General features: G+C 35.1%; 2 protein-coding genes across 4 annotated transcripts in view; one reads left to right on the top strand and one right to left on the bottom strand.

The window, feature by feature from the left end:
• LOC142348119 (lipoxygenase homology domain-containing protein 1-like) overlaps positions 1-26,006 on the top strand; it is a 208,432-nt gene that overhangs the window by 38,843 nt on the left and 143,583 nt on the right. Inside the window, exons 8-13 of one of the 2 annotated variants that reach the window (XM_075399299.1) lie at positions 12,073-12,376; positions 12,941-13,089; positions 13,459-13,641; positions 18,088-18,188; positions 18,387-18,404; positions 24,163-24,425. In XM_075399299.1, the coding sequence (XP_075255414.1) occupies positions 12,073-12,376; positions 12,941-13,089; positions 13,459-13,641; positions 18,088-18,188; positions 18,387-18,404; positions 24,163-24,425 (1,018 nt within the window). The remainder of the gene's footprint in view (positions 1-12,072; positions 12,377-12,940; positions 13,090-13,458; positions 13,642-18,087; positions 18,189-18,386; positions 18,405-24,162; positions 24,426-26,006) is intronic. The other variant, XM_075399300.1, reaches the window with a different exon arrangement.
• LOC142348120 (uncharacterized) lies at positions 5,179-11,326 on the bottom strand. Of its 2 annotated transcripts, none has more exons than XM_075399302.1 (7): positions 11,144-11,326; positions 10,605-10,874; positions 8,362-8,471; positions 7,891-8,053; positions 7,267-7,439; positions 6,662-6,837; positions 5,179-6,295 (listed from the first exon to the last, which is right to left on the bottom strand). In XM_075399302.1, exons 2-7 carry the CDS (start codon positions 10,850-10,852, stop codon positions 6,083-6,085), a joined length of 1,083 nt encoding a protein of 360 aa, XP_075255417.1. In that variant the 5' UTR covers positions 10,853-10,874; positions 11,144-11,326; the 3' UTR covers positions 5,179-6,082. The 2 variants fall into 2 exon arrangements, with proteins under 2 accessions (XP_075255417.1, XP_075255416.1); XM_075399301.1 differs by having other exon boundaries at positions 11,140-11,325.

Raw genomic sequence — 26,006 nt, 5'->3', positions numbered from 1 at the left:
AATTGTTTTTGTACATAAGAAAAAAAGGTTTGTTAAGAATACCTTTATTTACAAAAATCAAGAATGATGCGGAAGTCGTCTGAAGTTTCAACTGGAGTTGATTTTGAATCCGACCTCTTTAGCTGCAAGGTTTTTCGGTTCTTTCAAGCTGTTGTAAATTACGAGGAATTTCATTCCTTCCATGATTGCAAGGAAAGTTTGAATGTTAAAAATGATATTAAAATTCTATTGGATAAACCCCCTTAAGGGGTTTGTTGGAAAAACCCCGTTATTTCTCCTGAGTGAAATTTATTGACAGAATTGAAAAGAGTAGAGGACATAGTAAAGAACTGTAAAGAGTAAAGAACAGTTGGTTGAATAAAAGGCTTTGAATCCGCATTTTACTCCAAAGATACAAAAGGTAAAACAAAATAATAATATAGAAAGAAACATTTTTTCATATGGTAACAGGTTTCTAAAGCTTTCTCTTTTAAATCGGAAAACGAAATTCAATTAAGATAGGCCGTAATTGAATTTTCAATTAATTGAGCTGAAGCCTCAGAAGTGCTTTTGATTGACTGATGGCGTTCTTCAATCAAATATGGGAGGATTGAAACAATTATTCCATTCACGCGGAAATGAGCGTCATGACAACACTCAATAGTTGCATTCATTGGCCGCACGCATGCTTCGAAACTAAAAAAAACTCAGTATTACTCAGATAATTTTGAACCGATTGCAAGGTAACGCCCTGAAAAAAGCAAATCTCTAACGGTGTTATTGTTCATCTATACTTTGCATGAAAAAGCTGTCGCGGCTTTAAAATTTAATGTTTTTATTGAAAAAAGCGGACTGAAAAGTTTTGAAGAGAAGCCGGAGTATGATGAGTTTCATTCCTACCATAATTGGAAGGAATGTTTGATCGTTAAAAATGATGTTAAAATTCTATTGGGTAAACCATTAATGTTATATTTCTCCTGATTGAAATTTATTGAAGGAATTGAAAAGAGTGAAATACAATTGGTTGAATGAAAGGTTTTGAACCCGAATTTTACTCCAAAGATACTAGAGGTAAAACAGATTACTAATAATATAGAATGCAACACTTTATCATATAGATTTAAGTATGCAATTAAACTGAATCCTCGAGCTGATTTTTGTCTTGTATGAAGTTTTCGGTGAAATGGAAGGTTTTAATTTTCTAAGCTACGCGAAATTATCCGTATTGTCAAGTCGTAAATCTTTTTCGCGTCTAAACAAACCGACGAATTGACGATTTTCCAATAAAGCAGCTCAGACTTACTGTAAGAGCTGATTTACAAAATAATCCTATAAAACAATCTTACCAAAGATTATTTATTGAATTGATATTTGATACATTGTCAAAGTCGTGTGTTTTTACTGGACTTAGCTTTTATGTGATTTTTTTGGTGCAACATTTTGTGTTGCTTATAGCATTGGACGCTGCTTTTTGCGTCGGCCACGATATCCATATAAAATTTAGTAACTAAATTCGGATTAGGGTATTTAAGAAAACTGACGCGAAGTACGTGTCGTTTTGATTTTTGAGCCGCTTTTACGCCCTTGACTTCTTTACGCCCTTGATCTAAATTTCTCTATCATTCACAATTTTAAGAAGTGTAAATCAATTGCGGGAGTTAAATAGTGAAAGTCAGTGACAAGAGCGCCGATTCTCAGAAATTGATACAATTTTCTCACTTTAAATCTTAATATTGGTTTTTTAATAACTTTTGAGAAAGTCATTTGAAACCCCTCAGTGAACTTTTAGTCCCCTGCAGGTTACCCAAGCACCGCCTCCGACTGAAGTAGGTGGCAATAGATTTGAGTTCCCACTAGTCGTTCAAAAACTATGGTTTCGTCTTTGGTAGGATTTGTTTTTTTCTTGGTGGATATATGCAGTTCACAATTTTTAAATATTTGGAGTGCAAATTGCCAATTTTAGATATTTACAGCTCACAGTTTTTGCATGCTTGTAGTGGAAATCGCCAGTTTTAGATACATACTAAAAGTTACAATATTTGAAAACAATCTTATTTATAAAGACTATTTTTTCGTGCCGACCCCCACTTTAGTGGGGAGGGAGGAACTATATACTCAACTGGGTTTTTTTGTTCAGTCAATTTTGGCCGATCGATATATTCATCGTAGAGAATTGTGAGTGGTATCATTAAAAAGCCCGTCCAGTGTAGAATACGAAACTAAAAAGATTTTTTCGATTTTCGTTTTTTACAGGGAGTTATTGAGGTTTAAATCTTTGTGAACGTTCGGCTGTTTTTGTTCACATTTTCAGTAATTTTAGCTAAAATTTGCACAAACTTTTTTCATCAAAAATGGCGCAAATTATGCTTTTTTGGTCCACTTTGTTAAAGTTTGCCAGACTTAGTGACCTACAAACCTTAACACAGACTCCCTAATCTCAAAAAGAGCGCTAGTTGCAATTGGGTGCCGTATAAAAGTCTTCTGGAATTAAAACTTTGCCGTTTTTTGCAGATTTAACTCGATAATTACACAAAATGCATCGTTTTTGTTAATATTTGAAGAATTCCACTCAACAATTGCTCTAATTCGCAAACACTTGGAACACTTGGTCGGTTTGCTGGGCGTGCGTCAAAATCAGGGAGAGGTTCGATAATATCATGGATTCTTAGAATAAGAGACTTTTTGGTTTTTATTTTGATGCTGCCTTTTTTCAAAATATTTTGCTTTTGTTTTTTTTAATGTTAATTACTGACAATTTTTTTTTCACGGCTCCGTTAATGACAGCTCCAATTTACTTAAATTTGAGGCCAAATGTAGATAAAGTTTGTTTTCAGAGAACCAAAGGTTTTTTATCGCTTTTGCCTTGTCTTTTGCCTTCAATTGTTATTCTTTTGTTTGTCTGATATTTAAGTTCAACCACTCAAAGATCTACATTTCCTCTTCAAGAGGTGCAAGTGAACCTTTTCTATTCATTTGGTTGTTGCCTAATGTCTCTTGTTTTTGAATGTATTTGTTTTAAGGAAATTTCTGTGATTTTTTGGAGTTGTCAATTTTTTATATTATTTTAGTCAACATTTTGCTTATTCTCAGTAAGTACAGGTCAACCTTTCCTCCTTATAGAATATAAACTAATTTTGCGGCCGATTGTTTTAACAGAATGTTTTCTTGAACTTGGTACTACGGGTTTCATACAAAATTTTCTGATTTTTGTGATTAGTTGCCCTTTTTTGCTGTTATTTTTGTTTCTTTTGTAAATTGTCACATTATTTAACAATCTATCTCAAAAAACTTTACAACATTTGAAACTGAGCATATTTTTTGTTTTCCTTACATATGGTTTGAAGGGCTGCGACACCGTTCTCTTGCAGAAATTGGTAGTTTTTTATTTTTGCCCTTTATTTGTTGTTAATTTTTGTTTTCATATGCCAAATATTGCGTATTTAAAGGTCGCAGTGGCCAACTAAAGATAAACAAATGAACTTAATAACTGATATCGGTATATAGCTGATGGTTGTTTTGGCTTTCGAATTAAAAAAAAAGAGTAATAGTACTCTTCAACTTTTTGTCGTGGTTTGCGTTTTTTTCGTATTTTACAATGTTGTATCATGTTCGTAAATTAGCCTCATTATTTAGATTTCTTTTTAATGTTTTGTCGAATCAAATTATAATTTTTCTGTGTTTTAATTGTTTTCAATGATGTCTTCAGGGCTTAGACAATTTGTTTCAGAAGAATTTTGCGAAGTTTCAATACTTTTCAGTTTTTGTGGTTCTTTTTGTTGTCATTTTGTGATAGTTGTTTTACAAAAATACGTTATGATGATCAAAGGAGACGCAAATGAAGATTTTATATTCTCGCTGTTAATATCTTATAAATTTAATGGCTTCAAAACTGTGGTTTTGTAAAGTTGTTTGTGAAACTTATCTGTTCATCTTGTATTTAATGCTATTTTATAGTATTATTTACAGTCGCAATTAGTTTTACGAGTAGTTGCAAGACAAATTGTCTACTCTTTTAGTCGAAAGTTTTTGTTGGTTATGAGTTTTGTGAATATTTGTTTTTAATAAAAAAAGAGATAGATTTTTGAGATCTGCCAATTTTGTTTCTGTTAAATTGTAGCTAAACATCTCTATATACAATTCACATCATTGATCTATTGAAATACAATTTGCTCTTCATAACGTTTTTTTCATCAAATGGTCATTCTTCTTGGAGCAACCAGTTTTCATAAAACCAATTTCTGCGATTTTTGCATATTTGCCACTTTTTTTGTAGGTTTTTTGTATTCTTCTCACAGTATCAAAATAATGGGCGTCATTTGATTTTCAAATGTTGTCAACTGTAAAAAATGTAAACGACCATTTTTATTGTTTTTAGTCATCAGCTTAATATATAATTGATTGTGGGAGATCGTTTTCGTGCATAATTTTTCGTGCAAATTTTTCGTTTTTGCGTGTATTTGTCGTTTTTATTGTAGTCGTATGACATATCCTGGATAATGAAAGGCCTCAGTCGCTCTCTATTGAGGTATAATAGACTCTCTCAATGATTTCATTTGATGCGTAATGTTTCTAATCAGTTCGAATTCAATTCTTTTTAAAAAAAGCAGTGTTTTAATAAACTTTTCCCCTTTTGCTCATTTCTAGTCGACTTTTTGCCAAGTCGCATTGATGAAAAGTCCTATATTTTGTTCCAAAAACTACCGGTTAATATTGGCAAAAAATGGACAAGGAGTTTGGGTCGTAATTAATATTTGTAACTACTTGATTTTTATTGCCGTCCTATTATTGGTAGTCATATTATTGAGTTTTATTGGTAGTCATATTCTGGTAGCCACAGGTCTCATAGGCCCTCTAGAGTAGTTTGTTTTATTCTTTTAGTAGTTTGATGATCGATATGTTGATATGTTATTTTTTTATCTCTTCCTCATTTGGTAGACAATTAAGTGAAAATTTTAGAGGAGCGGGGTCGGAACTGAATGTACGAACGCACATTACCGAGCCTCCTTGTTGTTGCTTTAATTTTACTTTCGTAAGCTCCCTGTTATTAAAAATAATTGGCCACTAACATCTCAGTTGCTGGTTAATCTTTCAAAAACTACACATCCCCCCCCCCCCCCCTCCCACGTGCCCCACTATCAACAACCGTGCGCTACTAAACGCACCCGCCGGCGTGTTCACCCACGTCCCTTTATCAAGCTAAAGCTAGCCTCCGTAAACCGTTGCTAGCAACTGATAAAACCAACCGCTCGCCAATTGTTTGAGAGCAATTCGCCATACGTTAGTCGGTTGTCTTGTTAAACTTGTAGCCATTATTTGAGCCGTGTTTTTCTTTTAATACTTTTTTTCGTTTGATCTTTTTGGTGTTACCGGTTTAACTTTCATCCTCCGAGGTCAATAAAGTCCGAGGTCAATATGTTGCCGAGAAGTTCTATTAGCTTGTCTGCGTACATTTTACCGAAGCTGCAAATGTCATGGTGCAAGAGGACTTTTTCTGGCAGTCTTGTCGGCTTTTAGCTCCCCCACCCTGTGTCCTCATTTCTATTCCCCCCTTCAACAATTTGACTACAACAGAAGCCGGAACCACATCAGTTGATTGAAAGCAATTCGTCCGAAGTTAGTTTTGCACTTTATGAATTCATTAATCATTTTTTCAGAAATTCTATTGAACAGCTAACTGTCCTTGTTCTAAATGTTTGATTCCTTGAGAGGCCGATACCAATGTTGGAAAAATGTAAAAACTGTTTTTAGGACATTTTCAGCTTGCTTGAACTTTTTAAATCATAATGATTTATTAGAATATGCATCAAAGCTTGGAAAACACTTCATATTTTTAATGAAAAAAGTGCACATTGATCGATTACCCAATAGTTTACGTTTGTGATACATATTTTGAGCACTGTTCTTAAAAATTATTTTAGAATTTCATTCTTTTAAGCTCCACCATCTTTACCTCACATTATCATACGGATATCCGTTTTAGTGGTCTCGTTTATGGGTAATGTATCAATAAAGTGCAATATGTCACTGAAATATATGCGTGGCTTGCCAGTTTGATGAACAATGCTTTTGTTTTAAGAGTTTTCCGACTACTCTTTATTTGCTACTAAGCAACTGAGTCGTTAGGTTGACTACCGCCACCGCCAACTCCATTCGCTTCATTTTGGGCCATGTTGATATTGATCTCACTCCTGTAAGCAACCATTGCAAAGTTCTGTTCATCTTGTTTTCTGGCCACCTCCTCTTGGTACTTGTCCTCCTGTTTCATCTGACAGAGGGCAAAGTGGTAACAGAAGAAGGAAGTACATGCGTCGTTCACCTAGAGAGGTCGAAAGATTGAATTTTCCTTACAACAATTATTAAGTTGTTCACACCGTTTGTATTTTTTTCACTTGAGGGAAGGAAACAGACCCAAAAGATATTTTTACTCAAATAAATATTTTCGCAAAGGACATGGCTGACACATTTGGGAAGACTAATTAAGGTTCGTGTACTAACGTTCGTTTCACTCCTGACAGAGCACAGATGCTTTGTATCCTAATCTGCTCACGAGGCTCGAAGATATTAGATTATTTTGCGTGGATTCGAACCCCATATGTTCAATAATTTTTTGGATTGAGTCAATTAATTAGCCCAACCTATAAATAGAGTGACCCTTCCTCATACGCGGTGGCGTTACTGATACCTGTGTGTCGTATATGTCGTACTTGTCCCTCATTTGTTTCCTGGTGGACATGAGAAGAGCAGTCCTTGCTAGGATGCAGATGGTGGTCACAGTTGCAAACACGCACAGTAGAATCACAACAGTCGACCACAGAATAGGAGTCACACAGTAGTACAGAAGCAGAATCAACACCACAACTGTTCAAAAGGAAAACAACAAAATAGGATTTTTTTTTCAAATGAATTTGCTTCTTTTGAGTCCAGAGGTCTTTAGTACACAAAATTAATAACCGCAATTGGTTTTGTCCAACAAATTAAACCAATTTTTTTTTCAGAAAATAGCGAATAAGTGCTCCTCTCAAATTGAACTGAAATTATAGGAAGCGTTTTTGACCTTGTATTAGTCATTTGTAGTTATACTTCAAAGTCCATTCGTAAATTTGCAAATCTCATCTTGAGATAGAAAATGAGAATGGTGGAAATTTCACCAAGGAAATTTCATCCCACCCCACATAAATGATATTGTATAATAATGGGGAGCTACAGACACAGTCCCAAAGAGTGGGAAGGAGTTATAATCCTGCTAATCAGATTTGTTTCATGCTTGATATTTATGATAGAACTAACTCATAGCAATTGGAAGCATGAACATGAGGAAGACAGCTGCGCCCATTTTCTTCCCAGCACTGCTATCCTCACTGTGTTTTGCCACCAGCTGTGCCTCCACAACACATGGCACACACGCCACTAATATTGTGAAGAATATGTCATGGTAGAACTCCAGTAGACCATACTTCCAGCTACAAAAATTTTTCCCTCTTTCTGATGACATTCATCAAACCTGACTTATAGAACAGAACAGCTAAGGACTTGTGTCTGCTATTTCCACATTGTAACGCCTAATGCTGTCCGCATGGTTTATGCCGAAACAATTTTTTTTAAAATCAACTGTAGCAATGGAAAGGTCTAAGATTCCAGCCAGATCTGTTTATGAAGTACTTTCTCTTTGCTTCATTCCGGCTATTTGGTGCCTTTTGAATTTTTGGTTCAGTACATAATTATTCTTTCATCTCCATGTTTAGTTTTTCGTGATGATATTGTTGGATTCGGTGTTTCTTTTCTTTGTAACTAATTTGGCGGAAGTCAAATGCAGTTTAGTCTTCTATGCAGTAATTAATTTTGCTCAGATTTGAACTGATTATGACTTCCTGTCGCGGTTTAAAAAGTGGCGTCAATTTACAATAGATTTACCGGTTGACTTCAGGCGGTGGAGGGTCCTCGGGTTCCTCGGGAGGCGGTATAGAAGGGGGAGGGGGAGGAGGCTTAGGCTTGTTAATCTTAGTGGATGAACTCCATTTTTGGATCACCATTTCCTCATCCGAACTGGAATACTCATCCTCCCCATGGTTGTCTTCTAGAAAAAGTTGAGAAAGAGTCGAGACAGATTTACCAATAAATAGCATGATTTTAAGAATTTTTTAAATGGCTGGTTTCAAACGCAATGCTTAGCGTCTTTTTTTGAAACTATTTGACCCCCCAATACATACAAAAAAAGAATTTGCTTATAATCAGTAGAAAAATGATTATATATTTGGTTACTAATAGGTACGGTTAAATATGCTGTTAGATATCTATTTGGAAAGAGGTTTCTTATTAGAAAAAAGGCTTCTTTTCTAAAACACTTCTTATTATTGAAGTTATAATGGTGCATTGAGATGTAACCTGACACGCTGCTTCCATCTCGGGCATGCTGAATAGTAGGCTGCTGTTGTTGTCTAACATGTCTCTTCGAAGAGTGAGAGAAATCGTGGTTTCGGTAGTTGCGTCCTTCCCTGCACAAAAATAATAACTGTTCAAGTAGGATGAAATAACGGTTGAATACTTCTAATAGTTCTAACTTAATTTACGTTCATCAGAACCATAATTATGCGTGTAATAAAATTTTCTACCTTAGTTCATTTGGTTTCGCTTTCTTTTAGTTTGCTTTTCTGAATTGTAGAATTGAATCAGATACTTACATTTTTTTAAATTTTTATATTTAAGTGATTTTTCCTGCCTATTTTCAAAATCGAATTAATTTAATTCCGTTTTCTTATTCCATTATGGCTTGCATAATTTTTCGAAATTTTGTCGGAACCTCATTTCTTTTGTCACTGAATATTGCGACGTCTGGCATTATGATTGTTTGATATATTTAATATTTGATCTCTCAACTTTTGCTGAGATTCAGGTAGCTCCAAAAATTACTCGCTGTCTAAGTGCAATTCAATTTTATAATCAAGTTTTGTGCAATTGATGTAAATTCTACTGGAAATTGACCTTTGTTTGTTTGTTTTACCTGTGAAAACTTCAAGAAAACTGTACATATGGTTTCTTCTTAGAGATTTTACGAAATATTTTTAATCGCATAAGTGGAAGTAGCTCCAAATTGTTGATTGGCTCACAAAGAAAATGTTTACAGATTTTTACGATTGGTTCTTTTTATTGTGACGATTTGCTTGATTCTTTTTTCTTCCGGCCGATATGACTATCGGAGAAATGTACCCAGGAATAAAGCGCAGTAAAGTTTGCAGTAACATGTGCTGTGATAATGGTTCGTTATGCATCATTTTTTTTTGTTTTTTCAAGAAATTCATCTATTACATTTGTTAGAAGATATCAATACTACTGAATAGTGCACAAAGAAGCTGTTTTTAATTCACGCTCTATGAATATTTTTTGATTCTCACTGAACGTGATTGAGATGGATGTCTTTAATAAAAAAAATAATGTTGAGGCTGTAGCGTTTGAATCTGTTTAGCAAATTTTTATTTTCTCCAATTAATCATTTAAACTGGCCGTTCCACTTCTATTAATTAATATTATTTTAGCAGCGAATTTAACTGAGCTGAAATTGGTTCTATTTTGCGCTTTTTGCGAAAAGTTATTTTCCTATATTTTGTTTGATAGCCGCCGTCAGACTCAACGGCTATTATTTAGGCGCTCCTGATCACATTTTTCGTTTTTCATAAGTCAAGATTTTCACGTTTGACTTCCGACTTACTTCACTCACTGTTTCAACTGAATGAATTTTAAATTCTTCCTCATTAAATTACGCAATGTAGTGAATACGTTCAAAGTCAAAAGAGCAAAATCAAAAGTTCAAAAGAAACAGTATAAGCATTAGGTTATCAAAGTTCATTAAAGCGATTGTTAGGTGGCATTAGTTTTATGCTTAATAGCATTCAGTTTAGAAGCAGAGTTAATTGTAATTTTGGAATCTAACCAAATTTACAGAATTTGCACACCAAATAAAAACTTTGGACACTTAGAAAAATTCTGTCAATTTCTATCTCTTATATTTCTCTTTTTCTGTTTCAATCCCGCTAATACAACGAGAACGATTCTTGTTCGTGGAGAGTTCTTGAGTTCTCTGTAGCTGTGGATATTGATATCCGTGTCAGAAAATTGATGGCAAATAGACTAAGTGAAGGGCAAACACCCAAGGGCCCTGAAGCCTATCTTCTCTCTCACAGATTAGCTGCTTTAATGATTTGCCTTCAACGGATTATTTGCTGTTTGATCATTGCAATTGTTGGCTAATTTTTTTTACAGTTTTGTAAACGTTCCATTTTTCAATATTGAAATGACCACATTGGAAGTTACTCATTGAGTTATTTACAAAATTGCTCTTTGAATATAATTTTCGAAGGAGTTTATGAAAGCTCTCCAAGCTGTTGATTGGCTGCTCGAAATAAGAATATCTTTCATGATTGCTGATTAAAATCTGAAATTAGTTCAGTCTCCCTAGGCGATAAGAGTTTATAAGAATAGTGTTTTGCAAAGATACAACGATTTTTTTTCAAGTTAGTTTTTTGTAACGTGTAAAACGGCTGCGGAAATAGTGAAGGGCTCTCATTGGTTGAAAAACAATATGGACATAAGAAAGTAGTCTGAAATAGTTTGTGAACTTGCGACGTACATACCTGCTGATTGGTGGGGGTGGTCTCATGTTGACTGCATGGGTTGTATTATGACTGCTGCTACTATGGCTGTAGTTCGTGGTGGGCACTACTATCGCAGGGTACTGCGGTTGATGATGTTGGTTTCGATGCTGGAAATCGAATTGGTCGTGATGTTGTTGTTGATGGTACCCGTTACTGTTGTTCCCAGAAATATTCGCACTACTGTTCCCACCTCCAGCCGTGAACATTCTGTTGTTGCTGTCCGTCATTTTATTTCCTCCTCCTTTCCAGCTGATGATTACGATTTTTGGATTCCGAGTTAAGATTAAAGTTATCAGTTTTCTATAAAGTTAAGGATGAACAGAAAAGTTTTCCCAGCGCATAAATGTGTTGTTTATTCGCTAAGTTTCAAATTGTTAATTATTTTGATATTATTATAATTAGTAGCGGGAAAATTTATTAGGCATACATTAATAGTAAAACCTTGAAAAACCCTGAAACAGTATTGGTACTATTTCAGAACTCGATGTATATCTAGGATATCTTAACTCGCTACCTGCCAATTGATGAGATTGCAATCTGTTGCACCGAAGATCGAATTGTTTTTTGATAAAATGTTTTTCAAGCAGAATTATCTATTGCCTGATCGCAATAGACTGCGGAATGAATAATTGTTCCCTCGAAGACTAATTCTTAATTATCTGATATGAACAATTGATTGGTCATTCTTTTATTCGTGTTAATTTAAATACTCTTAACCCATTGTCATCTACAGGAGGTATTGTGATACACAGTTGAAATTTTCGGTCAAATTTGGAATTTGTCTGTGAAGTTTGTTAACGATTTGAATCGTGCAGACTTGTTAACACTGAGTTGCCAATCACCAGATCTATCAAAAGGAAGAAAAACAATGAATTATATTTGGTCTTTGACATTAAAGCCACGTCAATTTCAACTTGGGTTCATATTTGAGCGGAACTAGCAGATTTTTCTTATTCTAATGGATAGCCATGTAATATTTTCATTCTCTCGAGTTTTAAAATTTTCCAATATGCATTTTTTGATGAAATTTGATCCTTGATGAGCACTTTTTTGTTCCGACCCCACCTTAGTGGGGGTTGACTATACTCAGAGTTCTTTACTAAGGAAATATCGATCATCCAAAATAGAATGGACAAAAACGATTTGGTGTCATTGTGTTTTAAGTTTTGTGAACATTCGACTGATTTCCAATGTTTTTTGTTCGCATTTTCCGTGTTTTTTTTGGTCAAATTGTAACCAATTTTTAGCTTAGATTTAACTTGAGTTTTACTTTTAAAGATAGAGGATTGTTTTTGAATTGTTTGGTGTGACATGTTTTATTACGCGGTGTATTTGGTTTTTGATAGTCACGTGACATCTGCCTTCCTCGCTAGAACCCGCAAAGCCTTGATTTTACAAATGCATAAAGATTTCATTAACAATAAATCGTTTTGTTGATTTTTTTCAGGCTAGAACACGATAACACTGGTTGGAGCCCCTCTTGGTGTGTTGAGCGAGTTAGTGTAACTGACTTGAAAGAACCCCAAGTGACATACTACGCAATTATACCAAAAACACCCCTACCCACATCATCAACGGCAGCTGAGGGCAAATCGGGATCAAAGGGAGCTAGTGGGTCTTCCAAGGGGTTCAAAGGGGATGGAGGACAGCAATGGCTGTGTAAACAACGGGGAGACAGAAGTACATACAGGATATACTTGTGTTCGTCAGATTCAGATCCAAATGCAAACATTGCCAGACTTGCTCTACAGGTTCTCTTCATAAAACTTCTATATATAGTATCACGAGAAAATTTTATTCTGTTCATTCTCAAATGCTCTCTTTTTAACTGTGAATCTGGTGCGGTTTTTTCGACGCCAATAATGGTAATTCGTAAACTCCAAAGTCTTCGAGGCAGGATTTCATTTCTTTATGGCCATAGATAAAACTACGTTTGGAGTTCCGCACTTTTTGTTCATAATTCGCACAAATTTTGAATCTCAAATTTGTGAAAACTTCTAGTCTAACTTGGAGAACTAATACCAATGTTTTAATTACCGTGTATGTAACTACAGTGGATAACAGTTGATACCTTGTTTTTCGTTCAAATGGAGAATTTCATATGTACTAAATGGACTAAAACTGTTTCCACAAGGTTTTATACCCATAAGGCTCAGCAAAATAAAATCCTATATTTTTTTTGCTTTTTGAGGAGGTTGAGAGCTTTTCGGTTACGTCAGCATAAACTTTTTATTAGCTATACTATACAGAGTTTTTAAAATATAGTATTTCAAGAGAAACTAGGTTCGTTTCGTTCAGTCTCTTCTGTGATTTAGCCTTGCAAGTACAGAGTGGTTACCAAAACTGGAAATGTGAAGGGGAGTGGAACTGATGCTAATGTTTTCATCTCTCTTCACGGGAGCCTTGGATCAACTGAACAATACACATTGAATAAACTCAAATCCAAGCCTTTCAAAAAGGCCAGGTCAGTTTTTCGTTTATGGTTCCATTGTCACGCTGAACTTATCCTATTCCATCTTCCATCAGCGTCTTGTTCACACCAAGTCTATCTCCAAAGTTTGCTAGTGATCTTATTTTTGAGAACTACAACACTTTTGTTAAACCTTATAGAATTCACTTTTTCTGTATACTAATTGCGCCTCGTTTCAATTAAGCTCAAACAATTTTTTTTAGTTCTCTGACATCTGCTAATTTAAAAGCTCGTTATAGAACAGAACGTTTGGCTTTTTTCTTCTTTTCGTTATTCGTGCCTTTGCATGTCTTGAAAGAAAGCTTCCTATCAACTATTTATATACAATTCTTCCTCCTGAAATAAAACCTTATCGTTTCGCAGTGAAGACGATTTTATTCTGGACTGTGACAAATGTGTGGGCGTTCTGGAGAGAGTCCAAATAGGACACGACAATAGCGGACTGGCACCTGGCTGGTTTCTGGACACCCTCTCCGTGGAACAGATCTCATCTGCTGAAAGCACTGGTGGTATTATGATGGAGAAACAGACTTTTACTGTCCACAGGTATTATTCATATAGACTCACTTTAAAATAGTTTCTATAGTTAAAGTTGTGCCAATATTCCAGCAGTAATTGCCCTAATGTTTGACAAGGTTAGCAGAATCGACAAGTTGTATTTGTCTGCAACCGATAAAAGTGAATTCGACAGAGAGATTACGATTTAATTTTTCAACAAATTTTGTTTGCTGTTGTAATTAGCTCTTTTAAAAGACACTGACAAATTACTTGCAGTTAACCTGGTTTTTCCGAGTGTTTTTTCCGTGATTTTCAGCATCGCGGAATCTGTAAATAGTGTTTTATGGAGACATATTGTATTTTATTGCCCTAACTTTTTTAGAAATTGCTCGTTCAGTTTTTGAACAAGAATTTGGATATAACTAGTATTTGTTTTGGAAACAAACCGCGACGTAAAGTAACCCTCAATTTGATCACAATAGGTAACACGGAGGATCGGTAATGTGTGATCGCACATAATGTTCCAACTCGTCAAATGATAATCAATATATATAGTTTAATAAACTAAAACGTACACTGGGACTCGATTTTAAGCTCAGTTAAGTTGTTGCTTAGTAGCTGTGTACTAAATTGACGGTTTGCTCGTTTCCAGAATGATCTTCATTAAGTGAAAGAAATAAAATAAAGATCAAGTAGATAAATAACAATAATAAATGAATTAAGAACAAATGAAGTACACTTTATTAGTTTGAAAGTTTCCTATATCTGCTTCATTTAGTGCACAATTTGGCCGAATATAGGTTTCTGTTGAGTATAAAACGTTTCTGGTGAAATTGGTTCTCAAGAGATGAGAACTAAATGAGGGGCGTGGAAGGCAGCTAATGGAGCCTTTTTTGGCACAGTTGTGTTCTTTTTCTTAGCCCGCTTTTTCTTTCATTCTTTTGCAATCCTTAGCATTTTTGGGTCTGGTTTTTCTCTTTGAGATACTGTAAAGTAGATACGAAGTCTGACTCATTTTTTAGAACCCCGACCCCACCAAGTTTTGTCTTATTTTCTTTGCAATAAATCAGTAACAATTTACAAATATCTCAGAACCCAACTGTTATCTACTAAGAGGTCGTCATACTTTTTCAGGAGGAAGAACAGTTATCCCCTATCAAACTGCTACATTCAGGATACATTCACTCTGAAAATTAAGTTTTCTTATTAGCATGCTAGCGATTGCTGTTGAAAAACCTGAAGATTTTGTTTTTGGCTGAACTTTTTTTCCCGAAATGTACACGCAATGTTGTTGATTGGTGTTAAGACGGTTCAAAAAATGAGGCTAATCGTATATTTATTTCTGATAAATTACATTTGCCTTTTCGTGTTCTGAAAAACTTAATCGCTATTTCTTTTCTGTAGCAGCGCTTGTGATTTCCGAATGATTATCACAACTTTTTTTGGTAGTTCACCTTTCATGGAGAAGATTCAAATTTTTTATAGATCAACATCCCTCCCTTTTGTTTCTCTGAGTTCAAAATAAGTTCATTTTTTTTTACAATTCAAAGAATTTGAATTGTATTGGTGCGAAGAGGAGTATTGGTTGAGCGTCGTATATTTGATTGGTAATTTTTTGTAGTAAAACAGGATATAACAGTCAATGCCGCACGTGAAAACTGAGTGTTTACTTCAATCGTAGCATTTTAGCATTTTGTGGGTATGTTTGTTCGAGATTTTTGAAGAGTTTTTCTGACAGCATGCATCATTTTTTCCCCTTTCCGCGGTTTTCTCTATATGAACGATTTTTTGTTGGTTTTCTTTTCGAATTGTAGTCGCTTGTTAATTCAGAGCTATTTGTGTCGCTAATTTTCTTGCCAGTAGCTGATTTGGATCAGCATTTTTTTATTGGATGCTTTATCAGTTTTTGTTATTATTTCAAATCGATAAGCATAAATAATTGAGGTTCAATATGTCAGTTGAGGTGGTCAATTTTCCACTTCCAGTTGTTTCCGGAACTCTTGGCTATGTTTTTAAGATCTGTACACACCTTTTCGCTGTTTTTTGGATGTGATGATTTTGGTAACGCTGAAACTGGAAGTGAAACGTGAAAATTTTTTCACCCTTACCTTATTTGAAATACAATTTTCTTTCTCCCTTGTGGATACTTGTTCATATGCAGCAATTGGACTTCGATTTTTTACTGTTTTTAAATTGCTCTCAAACTAAGTAATTATATTAGTCTTGCTGGTCTTATGCGATTTTTCGCTCGACCGATTTTTCGTTCGACCCTTCGGACTTTTCGTCCGCAAAAACAGGATAAATAGGTAGCGCCCAGCGGGCATTAAGTGGTTTTAGGGCCTTTCAGCTCTGTTTCAGCACGATCTGTTTTGGAGACTTATACTAATGGTGTGAAGAGTGGTTCTTAGAGGTCGAAGACATCCACTGTTGCCGGTACCCCCCGCGCTGTTACCCCCACCCCCGCCCGGCTGCCCCACCCCCCCACCCCCCCCCCCCCACTATCAGCCCTCGGCGCACCCGCCGTTTCTAGCACCTGAGAAACAACCGCTCGCTAAAAACAAAAAGCATGTAAATTTATACTGTTTTGCAATTTTCTTCAAGCGTTTTGCAAATTGTTATTTTTTTTATTTTTTATCAGCCCTAGGTGTCACTGAGCCTCCTCTAGGTTTTAATAATACGTTACTGCACAGTTTCTAGTAGTAATGGAAGGATTGCAACATTTTAACATTACAAATTTTAGCATTTTTTTGACAAGACGTGCAATTTCAAATCTTTTGACATTTATTTCTTCTTATTCGGGTCATTCTGGACCCAGGATCCAGAAAACACCCTAAGGCGTTTGATAATAAGTTACTGACACATTTTTATTGGCCATTGAATAGTTTTTCAACGTCTTAATGTCGCAAATATTAGCATTTTTATGATAAAACTTGCTTTTTTTAGGTTTTTTGAAATATTTTGTCTCTTTTGTTTCCACCAGCCTCAGGAGACAACGAACCTCCTCTAGAGTTTGACTCAATGGTTTCTGGATGTAATGGACTGTTTTTCAAGATTTTGTTGTCTTGAATTCAAAATTTAAAATCTTTTGCAATTTTTTCAAGTTTTTTGAATATTTTTATTTGTTTTTTCGTGCACCAGGGGCCCAGTGACGTCTTCCGAGGTTCGATAGTAAGGTGCTGCATAGTTTTTAGAGTTAATGGGATGGTGATCTTTCTTTTATGACTCCAGTTTTAGTAATTTTTGCGTAAAGTTTTTTTTTCAAATTTTTGGAAAGTTTTTATCATTTTCAGTTTATCATGTTCAGTGCATGGATCTTTATGAGCCAGTGAAACCATTTTTTGCTTGAAACAGAGATACCGGATAATCTCTTGAGACAATGAAATGGTTCTTAAAATATTAATTTTTAGAATTTTAGCAAGGTTTTTGTTAAAATTTGTAATTGTTTCCACAATTTTTCAATATTTTTTGTCCTTCTCGACCATTTGTCCTTCTTGAGTTTAACGACCATTTCTGGCCAACAAAAAGTTTCAAAGATGGGTTACTTGACAGAACTTTGTGAGACGAAAATGGTTTTGAACTTTTTTAACTCCGAAAACTTTTTATATTTTGCGTCTTTCAGTTTTTTTTCTATATGATCTTTTTACTAACAAGGCTCGAAAACTAGTAGTGGCAGAGTCGATTCCCATCATAGAAAATATTTCTATCTCTCTTTCTCTCTGTCGGGTAGGGTTTCTTGCCTTTTCTTTCTGTTTGCGTTTTTTTTTCTCTCTCTCTCACTATCTCTCTCTCTGTTTTTGTTGATGCCGCACTTCAGCTGCTGTTATGTGGCGCAATGTCATCATCTCTGATCCTCATTAACACTGAGTTATAGTAGAAGTGTTTTTATCATACATGACTCAATAGGCCAAATAGACTCAATTTTTCGCTTGGCCGATTTTTCGTCTGACCCATTTGACTTTCGTCTTCAGAAACAAGATAAAGATGTAGCGCCCAGTTTGCATTAAGTTCTCTTAGAGCTGTTCAGCCCACTAGTCGTCAAATATGCGATTAACAGAAACAATTTTGGAGACTTATACTTATGGTGTGAAGTGCGGTTCTTAGAAATTGATCCCACACCCCACCCACCCATCGCTCCCAAATCAGTCCACCCAATCCACGTTTGCACCCCTGCTGCGCTTACTTTACGCCCCTTCAATTAATCTAAATCTAGCCTCTTTAAACCGTGGCTAGCTGCTGACGAATCCAACCGCTCGCCGGTCGTTTGAGAGCAATTCGCCCGACGTTAGTCGGTTATGTTTATCGGATTTGTTTCCTAAATGGTTTTTCTAATCCATTCATTCAATCCATTCATAAATGGTTTTTCCAACCCATTATACGTCTAATTTTTGCTAGTCAATGAAAATTCTTCGAATTGCAGGCCAGGACTTGTCCTTCTATGTTTTATATTTCTTCAGCGGTACTTTCTGGATACATCTACCCATGTTTTTTTACTAGGTGGCTCGCTAGAGATGAGGATGACAAGAAGATTGTGAGAGATCTGTACTGCAGTGCCGGTCCAGCTGGTACCTCCTCGGCACTTGATTCAACAGGTGGAGGTAGGATTATGATCTTTCTCTTATGTCAATCTCTCATGTCATCTGTCTCTCAAATGAAATGATTCATTATACCGAGCTTAATTTTGTTTAATGTTTTTTTTGGAAAAGTTGGTCCGAAATTAGCGATGAAAGCAGAAGTGAAAATTTTTTCTTTTTAACGACGTTTAAAAAGTAAATGCTAATTTGTTGTGTGCTTAGTTCCAGATTTGACACTTGGTGAGTAGAAAATGTTCTGTCCAAGTAGAAAATTTCCAAGGCCTGAAGCTTGGTATTTTACGTATATTGTTAATCGTGTCTGACGTCAATTATATGTGTATTGAATTATCAAATTCATAACATGAGTCATATTGCTGTCTTCTCTGATAATTGTGAGTTACACGTCTGTGATATAATTGCTCCAATCTCGTTCTTAAAAAGTCGCTTTCTATTTTCCAAAAGCCAAATTGGCGCCACGAAGCCCGGGTTTGGCTAATCCCGCTTCTAAAACCAGATTCTCAATTCTCACAGTCTGTCTACAGTGTGCATGGATGGTGAGAGCGGTTTCCCCCGTTCGTGGTTTTTTCGTGTAGAAGCGTTCATCCGTGAGAACTGCAGAAAGTTGTAGAAAATTGCATTAGTTAAATTATTAGCCTGCCTTCAATTATTTTAGTCTTTGAAGACTCGTGTCGGTACTAAAGAACTGCCGTTTGTTAGACGGTTACGTATCGCAATGTTGTATCTAATAGTTTTTGGAAGAGATAAAACCGCTGCTTTTTATTAGTGCAGTATTCGCCGCTTCTTGAAAGCTTTTTTGTGTGAAAAGACGCCCACACAGCAGTGGAGCACAGACAAACCTTTTGTTAATTGCTCTAAAACGAAGTTTGTAGCAATTATATTAGTCTTGTTGGTCTTTTTAAGCGATTTTTCGCTCGACCGATTTTTCGCCTGACCCATGTGAATTTTCGTCCTCAAAAACGGGATGAACTGGTAGTGTGCAGTGGGCGTTAAGTTCTCTTAGAGCTTTTCAGCTCTGTTTCTGCTCAAACTATTTTGGAGACTTATACTTGTGGTGTGAAGAGCGGTTCTTAGAGGTTGAAGACCCCTCCACATTATCTGTTACCCTGATTAACGCTGAATTACAGTAGAATAATTTATCATAGATGAGTGAACTAGCACTTTCAGGAAGTCATTGTTAATTGCTTCCAAAAGAAGTTTGTATCAATTATATTAGTCCTGTTGGTCTTTTTTATGCGTTTTTTTTGCTTGGCCGATTTTTTGCTGTCCAATTAGACTTTTCGTCCTCAGTAACGGATAAAGAGGTAGCGCCCAGTGGGGTTTAGGTTCTGTTAGAGCCTTTCAGCTCACTAGTCTCCAAGTATGCGATTCACAGAAAATGTTTTCGAGACTCATTTATGGTTTGATGGGTGGTTCTTAGAAGTCGAACCCCCACAACAACCACCCCTCCCCCACTGTTGCCCACTGCGCACCCCCGCTGCCCTCACCTCTCTCTTTGAATTGAGCTAAAGCTAGCCTCACTGAACCGTGGCTAGCTACTGACAAAACCAACCGCTCGTTTTTAGAGCAATTCGCTTGACGTTTGTCTGTTATATTTCAAATTTCAATTTGTAATATAACAGACAAACTATCTAGAAACCGGAAACGCTTAGCCGGTCAAAGAAAGTTAAATCAAAAACCTGTATTTACAGAAATCAAATCTGCAGTGAAGAATTGATCAGCATTTTTGTCAGATGCACAAATTTTACTCTGTACAGAAGGCAAGTTTTTCAAAACTCCTGCAAGCTTAACATGTAAGTAGTTTGTAAAATAGTGGTTTGGTCCGGTTTCACCCGTAATCTTTACGAGCTAAGTAATCATTAGTTGTTAAGTTGAAAAATGATTGAAACGAAAAAATTCAGAAGGGGCAGTTCACTTCTGAAATACTTATGTTTTTAAATAGGTTAAATTTGTCTTTCCGTTTTTATTCTCGGTATGTTTGATAGAGACATTTAAAAATGAAAGTTTCAATGCAATTGTTTTTCAATTAAAATTTTTGTATTTTCAAACATTATGTCGGCTGGCGTTTTGGTTTTAGGGTTTCTCTAACTTTGATACAGTTCAATGGGAAGCTGAGTTAAAGCAGAAACAAGAGTTAGAAACATTGGCAACAACTGGAAAATAATTAACGTGTTGATGCGCAGGTTTCTTTAATCGAATTTTGCTAAAGTCACAAAGATGTGATAGATAGTTTTGTAGCATTGTAAACCAGTGCAGGGGTGTTGAGTAAAAACCTACTAAAGCATATTCAAAACAGAACAGATCAATTAAACATCTGAAACAGACCAGGAAAAAATTTAAAAGAAAGAATTTGGACATCATCTGAAATTCTAAAAGGAACAAAACGCAATATTCCTATACAGGATTTCCTTTATGATTTTCAAATATGCCTGTTATCAGTTCAACTTAGTTTTCATTTTAATATTGCTGCATGTTATTATGATTTTGCATTATTTAATGTCCAATATAGCTAAAAAAATCGCTTTCACAGATTTTGATTATAATAGACGGAATTTTCATTACTGTGGCTATAAATAGGTGAGATATTTTAACCCTGGATAACTCTCTGTCGAAACAGTAACAAAAATGCAAAATAATTACATAAAAGTTTTTCTGAAAGCACTTTCAGAACTCATGGAAAATATTTAAATTCGAAACGGGAAAGCCAGATGTTTGATGCTTGACAGGTATAATAGTTATACGTCTTAAATTTTTCTGGACTAGATAATTAATTGGGCAAAAATAAATAAAAACACAGCTGAGCGCATATTATGTCACTGAACGCTGAGTTGATCGGAAGGGTTTTTTATGAAGTAAGGAATTTGTGTCAAAAGCTTGCAATGTGAGGGAGCAATTTGCAGACATAATATTTGTGGTTTTCAATTCGAAGTTTTCAATGGCGCTTTGTTGACTAAATGTATACTTTTTTATCACTGTCGAAGCAATAATTGTAAATGTGTTTGTCTTTGTTTGCAAATCTTTTGCTCGACCGTTTTAGCGCTATCGTTCTAGATTGCTTTCTTTGCGAAACTATGTCTGTTGCTAATACCTCGTCTCCCCGCGGAAGCGAATTGCCCCACCTTTTGTTTTAGAGCAATTCGCCTGATGTTAGTCGCTTTATGCTGTACAACTGAATGGCTGCCGATGGAAACCGAAAGTTTCGGCTTTGCTATCGAAGCTGTTCACGAAAGTTGCATACTGACAAATTTACTGTTTTTTAGAGGCGTTTTTGGAGCTTAGTTTCTTATTGTTCCCGCAGTTTTTGTTAACACTCTGTTTCTAGAATTTCGCTACAAAGAGAACTTGTTTCCCCCATTTTCTACACGCAATTTCAGGTAATTAAGCGTAATTATTGAGCAAATGATTGAGTCATTTATTAAAACAACAAAGAATATGAGTTGTTGGGAGCAGCTCCATATACTCAGCCAGCTTTTTCCAGTTCAAATTTCGTATAATGTAGGTTGTTATTGTTTCTTTGTCCAGTCTTTCTGTTAAAGAACTCTCATCATTTTCGATGTTCCTAAGGTCAATTGGAAGTCACATCTGAGGGCGCACATTAGGTAGCAAAACGGGTAATCACGCACTGATAAAGCGGATGCAACAAAAAGATTAAATTTTAGTTCCCTAACGGCTATTTCTGTGATAGGAGAGAAATCAGATTGTCGCGAGTTTTTGCTGACTTGCCGTATTTTGACTGCTGCTTAAAGTGTTATCCCCTTTCCCACATCAGATTTTTTCACGACTGTTGTTAAAGGTTAACAATTTAATTCCATTTAGGTCTTAGTTTCAACTGTGTGAATGTTCTTCATTTTATCAATTGATCATTTTATCACTTTGAAAATAAATGTTTATAGTAATTGTCAATATTAGTTAATCCTAGTTCTCCTCTTCCTAGTAGTTTTTAGCAGCTCGCTTGATTATAATTAATCGTGACAATTCGTTTTCAAAATGAAACTGTTTTTTGTGTATTCGTTTTCATCTAGACTCAGTTAGGTTACTTGCTCTGAAACGACATTTATTTCAAAAGAGAACTTTTACTTTTAAAAGTTTGTTCTGAGACGTTCTCCATCTCTTTTGTTTCGTTGTCCTTCTCGTTGTTGACATCTTTTTTGATTTTTGATATAAAGTAATGTAACCCATTTCGGACTTCAATTGTTGTGTCTCTTTGTTTCTAAAGTTTTACGTCAACTTTTTTGGAAATAAATTTTTCAACTATATATATATATATATATATATATATATATATATACATATATGTATATGTATATATATATATATATATATATATATATATATATATATAAATAAATATATATATATATAATATATATATATATATATATATATATATATAAATTGTTTATTACGGTCAGTGATGATGAACGGTTCGTCGTTTTGTCCAAAACAAAAACAGTTTTTAAACCTGAAATGTTCTCTAGTAAATATATGCCGTTTGATATACTTTTTGTGAATCTGTTCTTTTTTATTTGATGCTATAATATTTTTGTTTTCTATGTTAAAACTGAAGCTACAGTGGTAACTAACTTTAAGGTAACTCAAAAAGCTTGTTTATTTAAGTTCACAGATTCATAAGCTACCAAACTTTCTCACTAATTCAGTGCGAAATAGAAAGTATAAATTAAAAAAATAGTTTAAGTTAAAGTGTAGTTTACACCTAGAAAACATCTCTCAAGATGTGACGGAGGAAACTGAGCATTTGTTTCAGTGCTTTTCTGTCACAATTTTGTCAAAAAATGTTTTGTAATATATGACACTTCACTAAAGCCAAATCAAATATTCTGACTTTTACCCGCTCTTCAACTCTCCATAGTATTTTTGTTGTTACTTTTAGCATGTTCTGTGTGTGCGTCATTAGTGTTCTTATCTCACTCTGTGTATTATTATCATTTTTGATTTATTTGAAGCCAAAAGTTTCAAATAGTATATTTAACTTTTCTTTCTCAACTGTGTAGCTGCATTTGCTATATTGTTAACACACAGAGCACGTCGGTGGTCGTGAGGTCAATCAGTTAGTCCTTTTGCAGTTTCGATTTTTTTTCTTTGCTTGAATTGTTTTCCCGGACCTATTCCCCTTTGTTGATGAATTTCTTTCACCAGCTTTTGTTGCTTTTTTATACAACTGCTTTATATAATTTTCCTTTTATATGCTATTTAATTCCTTCGTTCTCGCTGACTAATTTTGATAGTATGAAAAACAGTTAAATTTGAGTCAGAAGTCATCCATTTGCCTTTGGAATTGGTCGAGAAAGTCTTTAATTTCTCAAAAGATTATAAAGAAGACTGATGAAACTAAATCAAATTTGTCAAAAATAATTCATAATTAAAAGGTTCGTGTTTAGGTACAGTAAGTTTCAGGAAAACTAATTCAATAATTCATCTGAAAGTGCCTTGTGTTTGGTTCTCAACCATTCTGTTTCCTATGTTTTCAGTGTACAATCATTACTGGTATGAAGCAATGCCATAAATCGGGAAATAAAATTCAACTATATTACCCTAAGAAAATATTGAGCGGTGCTGTCAGAAGCTATGATCATGATCATAGCTTCTGACAACACCGCTCAATATTTTTTAAGGGTAATATAGCTGAATTTTTTCCCGATTTATGGCATTGCTTCTTACCAGTAATGATTGTACACTGAAAACATAGGAAACATAATGGTTGAAAACCCAAGACTAGTTCATCTAGAGAAAATATTAAGATTAAAGATAGGTCTTTTCTTATTATTTTATCCTCGCTTGAAATTGTGTGTGAAGAATTCATGTTTAATTTTGTGAACACTATGTTCTGTTTATCGTTTTATGTCTATATACTAAGAGAACATATCCCTTTCCTTCCGCTTAATTGAAGCAAAGCATGCGTTCTTGTCAATTATACACGTTTATTTTGCATGTAAATTTACTTGAAATAATCTTATTTCAGGCGTTCCATTCGAACTGTCATTCTGGACGGGCGACGTCTCGAAGGGAGGCACGGGAGCGAGAGTATATATTGAGATGTACGGGCAACGAAAGAAGGCAAAGAGGACCGATCTTCAAGCAAGCAACACGAAAACAGAAGAAAGAGTCGATGAGCAAGATTCTAAACGGCTGAGGAGGAAAAGTAGGGCAGTGAGTGAGGCCATAATAGAAGAGAATGAAAGCGATGAAGATGAAGATGATATGGAGGAAGTGTCCAGTGGAAAGGTAAATTAAAATTGTAGAGTGAAAATGCCCAAAATAGCAATCGAAATCGCAGTGAAATAAACAGAAAGTCAACAAAATTGCTGTTTACCGTGTTATATAGACCATCAATAGCCTAGCACTAGGCTTGCGTCATTAAAATTTTCACTTAATTGAGTTTATTGTTCTCGTTTGCTTTGAATATTTGACCCTTTGTGATTCTGGCAGAGACAGTAAATTTCTAAAATAGTAAATCTTTATCATATTCAAAACCTTTGGATGGGTCTTGTGCAAAAATGAGTAATTGTAGGTTGATATGCAGTAGTATATCGTGAGCAAGACAGGGGGGGGGGGGGGTAAAAGGAAGTACCTATGTATTAACATTAGGTATAGCCCATTTTGCCTCAAATCCCAAAGATGTACCTCACAGCTTGATACCCACGCTGTTCACACGAGGGGGATTAGCAAGTTAATCCCTTAATATTAAATTAGTAAGGCTTACTCATTCCCATATTGCACTTTAATAATGTAAATTTCCAAAGACGTACCTCACAGCATGATACCCAAGCTGTTCTCTCAAAGGGGATTAGTTAGGTAATGTTTTGATATTAAATTAGATAGGGTGACTCATTTACTCTTACGTACGGTTTACGTCATTTTCAAAAGTGTACCTCACAGCATGATACCCAAGCTGTTCACACGAAGGGGATTAGCAAGACAGTGCCTTAACAACAAATTAGTAAGGACATTGACCCCCTACCATATTACAAATTACTAATTTCAATTTCTAAAGATGTACCTGACAGCATGACACACAAGCTGTTCACACGAAAGGGGATTAGCTAGGTAATGTTTTAATATTAAATTAGGTAGGATGACTCATCTACAGTTACGTACGTTATACGTGATTTTCAAAAATGCACCTCACAGCATGATACCCAAGCTGTTCACACTAAAGGGATTAGCAAGACAGTACCTTAACAAACAAATTAGTAAGGACATTGAACCCCTACCATTTTACACTTTAATAATGTAAATTTTCAAAAGTGTACCTCACAGCATGATACCCACGCTGTTCACACTAAAGGGATTAGCAAGATAATCCTTCAATAATAATTTAGGATGAATCATTTACAGTTACGTACGACTTTTCAAAAATGAACCTCACAGTATGATACCCAAGCTCTTCACACTAACGGGATTAGTAAGATAGAGTCTTAACAACAAATAATAAGGTCATTTACCCACCCATTCCCATATTAACAAAAAAGTACAATTTTTAGTTTTTTGTTTTTTGCAGATTTTTTACAATTTTTAAATCAATTTTTTTGTTTAAAATAGTGTTTTACTGTGTCGTTTTAAGCTGAAGTTCCAATTTTCCGATTTCAGAAAAAGTTGTATTATTGTTTTGAAAATGTACATTTTTTATTTTTTCAGTCAATCAGATAATCTGTCAGATCTGATTTTGGAATGTTGATGCTGAAAAACATTATCGATTCATTTTGTCTTTTGTCTTGGTTGAATATAAGTAGCCTAAAAAGAAATGCAAAATACTCCAATTCTTCCTTTACTTCCTTCAACATCTTTTCTCTCTACACTGCATTC

Source organism: Convolutriloba macropyga, chromosome 10 (genome assembly GCF_964194025.1).
Source record: "Convolutriloba macropyga chromosome 10, txConMacr16.3, whole genome shotgun sequence".
Taxonomy (NCBI): domain Eukaryota; kingdom Metazoa; phylum Xenacoelomorpha; order Acoela; family Convolutidae; genus Convolutriloba; species Convolutriloba macropyga.
Note: the sequence above shows the minus strand (reverse complement) of the source record. Positions and strands in the feature narration are given on the sequence as shown.

What these genes read in the sequence shown, in the direction of transcription:
- LOC142348120 (XM_075399302.1), bottom strand. Translation starts at nt 10,852, where the DNA reads ATGACGGACAGCAACAACAGAATGTTCACGGCTGGAGGTGGGAACAGT. An exon ending in AGATGGAAGCAGCGTGTCAG is followed by an intron (nt 8,054 to 8,361) that starts GTTACATCTCAA and finishes AACTTTTTCTAG; the next exon opens with AAGACAACCATGGGGAGGAT. An exon ending in CATGCTTCCAATTGCTATGA is followed by an intron (nt 6,838 to 7,266) that starts GTTAGTTCTATC and finishes CCTTTTGAACAG; the next exon opens with TTGTGGTGTTGATTCTGCTT.